This window comes from Colletes latitarsis, chromosome 2 (assembly GCF_051014445.1).
Source record: "Colletes latitarsis isolate SP2378_abdomen chromosome 2, iyColLati1, whole genome shotgun sequence".
Lineage (NCBI taxonomy): Eukaryota > Metazoa > Arthropoda > Insecta > Hymenoptera > Colletidae > Colletes > Colletes latitarsis.
The window spans coordinates 12,154,947-12,165,087 of NC_135135.1; the positions used below are offsets into that span (position 1 = coordinate 12,154,947).

Here is a 10,141-nt window from a genome sequence, read left to right on the forward strand (position 1 = left end):
CCTTTAAAACAAGTTTTATATAATTCTGCGAATTAGTATTTACGCGACTTTTTTTATACGGTACTTTTTCGCCACGTAAAAAGAGGGTCAAGTATAATACCTTGTATCTGCAGTAAAAGAGGCGTAACATTATTATAACGTATTATCGTCTATGTTGTTATTAAAACACACTTTGGTAATTCTTCTTAGTCAAAGTTTTGTATAAATTCTGGTTAAAAATATCGTAAAAATTAATACTACCAAATCTTATGAGTGATCCTGAAGAACTGATAGACAAAAACGTTGAATTAAAAAATACGTAAAATTTAACCAATATGTTTTTTGTAGTATAACGCCTGGCACCTGATCCGTTGCTGAAATGGGTTTCAAAGGGCACTTTACAAAGGTGTTCATCGTCAAAGAATATCTCACCTGTTCTGATCAGTTCCCCAGGATGCTCGGCGAACAGTCCATCCAAAGTCCTCTCGGCGAGCAGATCCGCGGTTAGAGCATAGTCCGACAGATTGTTCCCGCCAGCCGATCCTTGTGGAGGGACCTCATTGGCCAAGTGCATTCTTCTCCTCAGGGACGAGGCCCTGGTCCTTCTGATCCTCGCGCCACCGATCTGATGCACGGAGTTCCCTTGGTGAACCTGATGGCCGTTCCGAACCAGCCTTGGGTCTGGATAGTCTAATCCTGGAGGCCGCTCCTCGGGGCGTGCATCTCGTAAAGGGTTCGTCATGAGATCGGGATCATCGGACTCTTTCTCTGGAATATCCTCCTCGCCGGTTAACTGCGAAGGATTCGACTCAATCTTCTCCAAACGTTGTACCAAACCCGAGTAAACTCAGGTCCAGTGTCCAACCTCCGGTTGTTTAGTTCTCATACGACGTATTCGAAACCGATTCTCAAGAAGAATAGACTTCCTGTACCATGGTGTACTTGGATTTAATCGTTAGAACTTTGTATTCCCGTGTTGATCGCACCAAACGAGCGTCACGACTTTGGACTTTCGTGACAGATGCTATTCAAACAGGATGGATGTTCTATCTCACGATGTACATTGAGTCTTTATGAACGAGCTCTTTCATCCTTATAGGACGGCTGTTGCTTGCACTAAACTCGAGCGAACACTATCAAACGAGCGTCACGACTCTGGATTCTCGCGATCGATGATTCTCAAACAGAACGAACCATTGGTATACTCTGATCGAACCAATAAAATCATTTATCCTTACAGAGTAACTGCATTGCACACACCAAACTCAAGGGAACACTGTCAAACGAGAGCCGCGCTCGAAACTAGTTCCCACGCGACACTTTGTTAATGAATGCTTTTGAAACAGAGACTCCCTATTCTGCCGCGGTGTGGTTTGATCTAACACAGCGATGGAAGTGGATCAGGTCCGTTATAATGGATCGATGGCAATGATCGGGGACACAAATTGTGTGTGGATCGACGTTGGGTCGGTCCCGCGCGGGGGACAGGATCCTTTGATCCTTATTTCATTATCCCGCAACGGATCCGAGATAAGAGCATCCGTTTGCAAATTCTTCGTCTCGATTGCCAAGTCGCGGGGAAAATTCGTTTTATTGGAATCGACGTCGCCCCTCGTTTCTTCTTTTCTTTGATCGGTCGCCCCACTCCGACAGTATTCGACGGAAGTCAGCGACCACCAGTCACGGATTTCGAAGTTTACGCGTGCGGATATCAACGATTCCCGCGAACGCGCCGTGTTCTAAACTCACATACGTCCCCTCGTTGATCAAACTAGCTCTCGGTTAACATCACATCGACACTTCCAGACCCTCTAACAGGTGTTAACCCCGCGCCGGGAATCCACGTCGCGGCCTCCAGCGACAGCACAAACTACGTACATCGTTATCCCCGAGGATCCCGGTCGAATCGAACACCACTAAATCATCTTCGATTAACTCCTCCGAGCAGACGGATTCACCGATGACAGTTTCGACCACCGGACGCGTGTCGTACCCGGAATCAACGTCGACGCTGCTGGCGCGGCTCGACGACAGCTGGTCCCCAGCGACCGGATGTAGCTTGGATGTCGGGGACGGTGTTCGGCGAAGACGCGCGCGACGACGACGAAAGCACTAATTTTCTGCGGGTTCCATTCACTGTCAGTCGTCCAGTCCCGGGCCAGACGGTGGCGGATGCTTCTTCGCGGCTGCTGCTTCGGCGGGCGGCAGCGGCAACTTCCACGGGGAAGTAGGATAGGGTGTTTAACTCGCGCGGTCTCGTTTCGGTTCGGCGGTGGAAGATGGCGGCTTCTGCGGTGGAGCCGCGCGGTGTGGTTGCGGTGTATTTTTGAGGCTGCCGCCCCCAGCCACCACCGAGACCACCCTGGGTAACCTACCCCCCTCCGTGCCGCACATCCACGCCGCCGCCACCGCCGCCTGGCCGTACCGGCCGCCTGGTGGGGGTCGGTTTTTCCAAGCGGTGGGGAAAAATCTCTCTCTCCTGCTGCACCCTCTTCCGCGATCCTGATGCTACTCCTGCTGATCGCGACTACCCGATGACAACACCCGTCCCTCTCTCTCTCTCTCTTTTTCTCTCTTTTTCTCGCTCTCTCGCTCCCTCTCTACGCCGCACGATCAGAAGAATCACGGAATGTCTTTCAGCCTGGAATTTCTTTCCCCGAGCGCCGATAATTCGACGATCCCTGCGACGCGTTCGACTTCAACGTCGACGTCTGAGGCCTCGAGATCGTTTAACGGAAGTTACACCGAACCACGGTTCTCGCTGTCATTCGGACGCCTCGTGCTCGTCGAGATTTATGAATCTCGAGCATTGGTCAGACTGGATCGCCAGACGGGCCTTGGGCAATAACGATCGATGCCCGCGCGAAACGAGAGTCTTCGTAACCGTGGTACTCATTCTTCCAGTGAACGTTTCCTGCGTCCAAGTCTGTAAGAATTACGTCACTTCACCGACAGTTCGTCCCTCCGCGCGATTCGACACATTCCCTGTCCGGAGACTCACATTCGTAGATCTTCGTAGGTATCGGTCCCGTCGCGGTAGCTCTTCGAGTCGAAACGATCCACCACAATTTCCACGACGAAAAAGGAATCCTCTGTCTCTGTAATTATCGAACCCCCGGATCGTTTCCACGTTGCGGTCGCCTCGGTACACCGATAACGAGCTTGACCTTTGCCTCCTTTCGACGCCCGTCGTCGGTTCGTCTTCCTTTCTATTTTCTTCTTTTTTCTCTTTTTTTTTTGTTTCTGGGGGCTGTTCTCGTTGAGTCCTTCCTGCTTCCGTCGTTCAACGACCTCCCCGCGCGAGACTGCAAAACGACACTGGGAAGAAAGGGAAAACAAAGACGGCAGAAAGGTCCCTCGTGTAGTTGCGTTTAGCACCGAGAAATACGGGGGTTGCGCGATGCTCGGGGGCTCTTCGAGGGTGCACAGGAGCGAGAGAGACGGCGAGAGGGTGAACGGAGATCGCCACAGCCGGAGAAAGAGGGGAATACTTTGTCTTAATGCCCCGTCATACGTACAGAACCGACTGCCGAACACATCCAGAAACGAATCTTTCCAGATTGCGAGGGTGGAGTTCCTTCAAGTGGTCACAATTATCGTTATTGCGACGCGTCGCCAGGATTAAACGGCTCTTCGGGGTTGCCAACAACGCCGACGTCCAGAAAATTTAGAAGTTAACGACGGGCATCGAGGGTGTTACATCAGGCTGTTAATTGAAATAGATTAATAGTAATTGTATATCCACGTGGATTACTTGGTTCATATTAACACTACTTCTACTGCGATTTTATGCGTTCCTATTTCAACTGAAAGGTGTCTTTTGACGCAAATAACTGTCGAAATTTTCTCACAAAGTCATAAACTCAATCGAAGAAAAATTATTCAATTTAAAAAATAATTTCAAGTTCAAATTTGAAGAGGTGTCTTTGAGTAGAAACAGTGTCAAGTACTATACTGTAAAAGGTGATCATTTTTTAGCCAAAAATTATCCAACTTTTTATTGGTATTTATGATATGTATACTTTATGTGAGTGTAAATGAATGAGATTCTCTGTGTGGTAACAGGAAATACGGTAGAAGAGAAAAGTATATACAAAATGACATCTATAGTAAAAGAGTATGCTATATTCAAAAAGAGAATTTATGTGTATTTCTCATATAAAAGAATAATTAAAGTGTTATTTATTATTTTATCATTTATCCTACCACACTTTTGTACTTGTTAGTATCACTTTATTCACCTTTGTAACACGCACTCGTTATTTTATTTATTTGTACAATTGATTTATGATTTTCTCGAGAGTATGTAAATTAAGGCTGAAACATCGAGAATATCGTATATTTTCTTTTCTAGATAATTTTGTTTTCTGTTGATATCAAGCACCATGGATATACACATGGATATTTATTACTTTATGAAGTAATCAAAGAGCAAAAAATTTCTTAATGGTCTCTTGACAATAATTATTCTGATAAATCCCCGTAAGTTTGTGCATAATTTCATTTTTGAGTCCCAAAGTTGTAGTATGCTTTCTTTTAAAATTGCACGAGAAATGGAACTATTTATATACTTTTATTCTATTTTTTATCATCAAGATATTTGTCGAATTACTATTGAAAGTTATTAAGTATGACTATGTTATCTTTATTCTACTAGCAAATGTCTGACTAATATTTCAACTATTTCTTAGTAAATTGGAAAATTACGAAACTAGAAAAGAAAAAACTGGTAAACTGGTAAACTGAAATATTTAAGAATATGTTGGCTTAAATAATTTCTAGATTAAAAAATTGGAAAGGCGAAAAACTCCACGACTGGAATCTTTTTATTAAATTAGAACATTGCAAAACCAAGAACTGAGAAATTTGAATACATAGAAATTGAGGAAAGTCCACAACTGGAAAACTGGGTAAAATAAAACACTGTAAGACTACAATATTGTGGAACTAAAAAATTAGAAAAACTAGGGAAGTAGAAAATTGAGGAAACGCACAACTGAAAAATTAAAGAACGAAGAAAATTCGAAATACGAGGAATTAAAACATTGGGAAGCGTTGTAACTGGAAAATTGAAAAATTGGTGAACCGTTCTAGTCTCGATTTAAGAATTTTCAACCTCCCGAAGAACCAATGGCGGCGAAGTTGAAACCAAAAATAATTTGATAAGGTCCCCGATAAAATGCGCGACGATCGATCCTCGATTCGAGCCGAAATGCAATCTCGGCTTTCGAAATTAAGTGCGGGCCGCGGCTCGGCATCGCGTTTCTCTTTCGACGGACGACAGAAGACTATCGATCATGACGGATCTGTACCAAGTTACGAGGATCCCTGAACGGGAGAAGCCACCCCATATAATCCTGCACCCCTATGAGTAACAATGCAACGCCTCCGCGTCCCTAAATGTCGAGTTCCCGAGATGCATTTCGTCATACATCGAACCCTCCGGCGATACATCGCCTTTTTTTGTGCTCCTCCATTTTTTCGCCCCCCTCCCTCCCCTTACCGATTTCGACACACTGTGACACATCCACTCTGTACACGGCGCGAATAAAAGGAATGCAATAATTCTGTAATCGTTATTTGTTTCGACGATGAACACGTGAAATTATTCACAAGAGCGTTTTATTAAAATTTTCGACGTCACGCGTGTCAAACCCAGATACCCAAGGGACGATCGAATTTGCTGCGATTCCCAGCATCGTTTCGAAAAAAAAAAATATACCGAAATGCCAAACCGTACACGAAAACAAAGAAAAGTAAGAAATTGAAGGAGACTATATTCCCCGCGAAAAACGATATCGAATATTCAAGGTACACGCGCCGAATGATTTCGAAATATCCGATAGAAAGCAGTCCTCGTGTTCCACGCCCGACAGTTTTTCACGGGAAAAACAGGTATTTAATTATATCGTCCGGTTCGACGTGATTTCGTGTAATTAAATCCTGTCGCCATAAAATTACCGTGCCCGAAACTCGGCGGCGATATTTTTCAATTAAAAGAAAAATATATTCGATTACGCGATCCCCGTGCTCGCGTTGCGTGTCTCGCGATCCCCAACTATTTTCTCCGCGCCATTTTTTTTTGTACGTTCTTTTTTTTTTTTAATTTTTATATTCCACCCCCGGTCTGTCGAACGCCCTTTCGACGGTAACGATATTCCATAACCCGCATCCGACACGGTCCACATAATCGGTATCGCGGCGGTGAATGCTGGACGATTATCGACGCACTTTTCCGTACGGATTAATTGGCCCAATTATCGGGACCGAACAATTACCTACTGGCGACCAATTAGATCAACGCCGGTCGTTGTTTCCCGCGCTGCCCGGCAAGAAATAATTGGTGCTCGCGTTCTCCGCCCATCCGGACGCCAAAAACCGTGAATAAAATCGACCCCCCTCTCCCAGGAAACGCGAAAAGTAGACCCGTTTCCACCGGAACAAATAAAAGCAAAAAAGAAAAAAGGAAAAAGAAGAACATATACAAAATTGACACGAAGATCCAAGGATCACGATCAACGACTCACGCTGAAACGAACCCTCCGTTCGTCGATTATCCCCCGTTGCTTCTTCCTAGGGGGCTCCGGATCCAGGTCCAACGACGAGAAGAATCCGTCACGCGAAAAATCCGAGTATCTCGAAACGTCGCGCACCCCGTGGTCCGTGATTTCCCGTGTCCACGAACCGACGACACTTTGATTTTCGCGGGCGCGAAACGTCTGTCCGCAGAACCGTCGCGGAGAGGGGGTGGGCGACCAAGGGGGTCGCGTTCCAGAACCAGAGGTAATCACACACGGTTAGCACGTGTTAGCCGGGGCCAATTCACGAAAAAGGCCGCAGCTCGTCCTCCAAGACGACCGCGTCTTGGAAGGGGGGCTGGGGGGGATCTGTCTGTAGGTGAGAGGACCGTCGAGGGGGTTGGAAAGGGGCTGGAGATGGTAGAGGCGGCGCCGGAGGCGGGTCGCAGTTTTTCACGAGTTTGCGCATGCGGCTACTTTTATACCCCACCAGCGTTGCCGACGCCTTGACGTTCTTAAAGGCTTCTTAGGGTGAGTTTTGTCCCCTACCTCCGACCCCCAACGTCGCTCACCCCCCTGACGACGGGGATGGCACACCGGGACACCGTGACTGGCTTCGCGCCGCTTACCAAAGGGTTGCACCGCCGACACGATGCTTGCGGACGACGACAGTCTCGGTGAACCTCCCGGCGACTCCAGCTTTTTTTACAACACATCGCTAAGATCGAATTTTTTAACCATGCCAAGCTTAGGCGTGCTGCCATGCAATTTTATCCGAACAGAGATTATTCGAATCTTTTCATTAGAATCTTATGATCAGGGATTTTCATGTGTTCAGTGTCTAGAATGAGTCTTCATCATTACGGGGGTAGTCAGGCCTTATGGTTAGGCAGATTTATCTATTAGTAGCTAAAAGGTATTCACTTTTTCAAGAATGAATTCTCTTAGAAGTTTGAGGACAATCTGCTAGACAGAAGAATACCAGTGCTACTGTTACTTTATTTACATTAGAATCATACGATCAGGGATTTTCATGTGTTCAGTATCTAGAATGAGTCTTCATCATTAGGGGGCTAGTCAGGCCTTATGGTTGGGCAGATTTACCTATTAGTAGCTAAAAGGTATTCACCTTTTCAAGAACGAATTCTTTTAGAAGCTTGAGGACAATCTGCTAGACAGAAGAATACCAGTGCTACTGTTACTTTATTTACATTAGAATCATACAATCAGGGATTTTCATGTGTTCAGTGTCTAGAATGAGTCTTCATCATTAGGGGGCTAGTCAGGCCTTATGGTTGGCCAGATTTATCTATTAGTAGCTAAAAGGTATTCACCTTTTCAAGAACGAATTCTCTTAGAAGCTTGAGGACAATCTGCTAGACAGAAGAATACCAATGCTACTGTTACTTTATTTACATTAGAATCATACAATCAGGGATTTTCATGTGTTCAGTATCTAGAATGAGTCTTCATCATTAGGGAGCTAATCAGGCCTTATGGTTGGCCAGATTTATCTATTAGTAGCTAAAAGGTATTCACTTTTTCAAGAACGAATTCTCTTAGAAGCTTGAGGACAGTGTACTAGACAAAAGAATACCAGTACTACTGTTACTTTACCTCACTTTTTTACTTGTATACTGAGTTATCTAATATTCTATGAAATTAGAACACAAATTCTCAATAACTAGGATCCTTTCCATCTCTCTTTAAATATAAATATTATACTTGAGTCTTCTATATCATTGCAATATAATCTTTTAACCACGAAACCTTCCTACCAGTTCTTCTTCCGCAGCCTTGAAACTATTATTGTAGTGCCAATATTATAGCGTAATCTCGAATTTCCAATAATTTTAATCCCTTCGATTATCCAGTTACCAATTCGAGGAACACGTTCTAGCAGTTGCGTGTAAGGAAAAGTCCTGTGCAAATGACTAGCGATCAGAAATTCTTTTTCTTTCCATTTTTTTCGCTGATTCGAAAAACGACCAAAGTGTCCCGAACAGTCACGAAGAAGCTCCCGTGTCTACGATGTTAGTCGGCTAGCCAGGGGATCTTGTGTAAGTATCATCGGCACGAGGTTCCGCGTTTCCAAGTCCGCGTCGATTCTACGTAACAAGATTGTCGAGAGAAACCAAAGGAGTAGCGCTAAGGAGTTGTCGGTCTGGAGGCGGCTGAAATCAGATTAGCAGCCAGACGCGTAATCGGGGCTTCTCGACGGCTACCAGCGGACATCGCGTTTCTGCGAGATACTGCATCGTCTAATCATCGATGTTTCTCGTAAAGCAACCCTGCGAACGACGACGACGATACTCGACTTATTCTAGGGCTGTAATTATAGAAATAATTTGATAAATGAACGTCATCTTCTTTTAAAAAATAATTCATGCTGTAGGGAAACCAACAATCATACGATTTTTCTACAATTTATCCTGCAAGTATAGAAATAATTTAATATTCGAATATTCAGAAAACATTCGACGGGTTACTCATAAAGAAAACTCTAAAGGAACGTCATCTTCTTTTAAAAAATAATTCATGCTGTAGGGAAACCAACAATCATACGATTTTTCTAGAATTTATCCTGCAAGTATAGAAATAATTTAATATTCGAATATTCAGAAACCATTCAACGGGTTACCCATAAAGAAAACCCTAAAGGAACGTCATCTTCTTTTAAAAAATAATTCATGCTTTAGGGAGACCAACAGTCATACAATTTATCCTATGAATATTAAGAGAGGAAATAAAACTTCTCTTGCTAATAATGAAACGTTACGATTAAACTTCGAAATATAAATTTAATCTCCTGTTTTGTGAAATCTTCCTTATTAAATGAATTGTACTTTTAAAAACTTATTTTATAGTAACCCTTTGCACTACGAGAATTTTCAGTAATATGAACATCTAGTAATATCAATGCAATTTTGGGGTGCAACTTCTAAAAGTAAAAAAATATTCCTTTTTCCACAAAAATTCATTCGTGCATTTTGTAAATTCAATTTGTGTTACTATAAATGAAACTTGAATTGAATTATGGTACATATTACACGTATGTAATAAATATACGTATGTATATTAAAGGGTGATTGTATGGTTCTATCAATTTTTTAATAGATTTTCTGTCGCTTACGAGATATTTTTCAGTTTATCATCTGATAGTAACTCGCAAGACTAATACAAATATATATAACACAAGGTCAATAATACACGAAGAAACTAGAATTTTTCGAAAGAAAATTAATAAAAGAGTATCTTGATTTTCAAACCACACGAGGGCTTCAAAAACTTAAACATACCATACTCATATGCGTCTAAAAATAAAATTAAGAACTGTTCAGAGATACATAATTTTTCTACAAGTCAATAACATATTGTTTTCATTATTCAATCCCGAATCAGAGAAAGGACCCCGTCCGCCTAAGAAATAAACAATTATGAAAGATTACCCTATCGGTAGCCATAGAAATAAAAGAAACAAGGTTGCTAACCAAAATCGTTAACCAGACTCCCACCTGTTAGCCAATGTTTCCCAACGCGAGATTTCGTCCCGATGCGTTTCCACGGAAGTCTGTGTATCTCGGAGGAAAATTGGCAAAGGAAAATGCCGTGGGGGTGGCGCAGGGGGTGGCTCATTTTTCGAT

The 10,141-nt window shown here is 43.4% G+C and overlaps 1 protein-coding gene across 2 annotated transcripts in view; it reads right to left on the minus strand.

The window, feature by feature from the left end:
* Positions 1-6,667, minus strand: part of LOC143351449 (uncharacterized) — a 52,014-nt gene extending 45,347 nt beyond the window's left edge. For both annotated transcript variants that reach the window (XM_076782945.1, XM_076782944.1), the window contains exons 1-2: positions 6,507-6,667; positions 412-3,685 (exon numbers count right to left, since the gene is read on the minus strand). In XM_076782945.1, coding sequence (XP_076639060.1) covers positions 412-721 — 310 coding nt within the window. In that variant the 5' untranslated portion in view covers positions 722-3,685; positions 6,507-6,667. The remainder of the gene's footprint in view (positions 1-411; positions 3,686-6,506) is intronic.
* Positions 6,668-10,141: the final 3,474 nt, after the last annotated feature.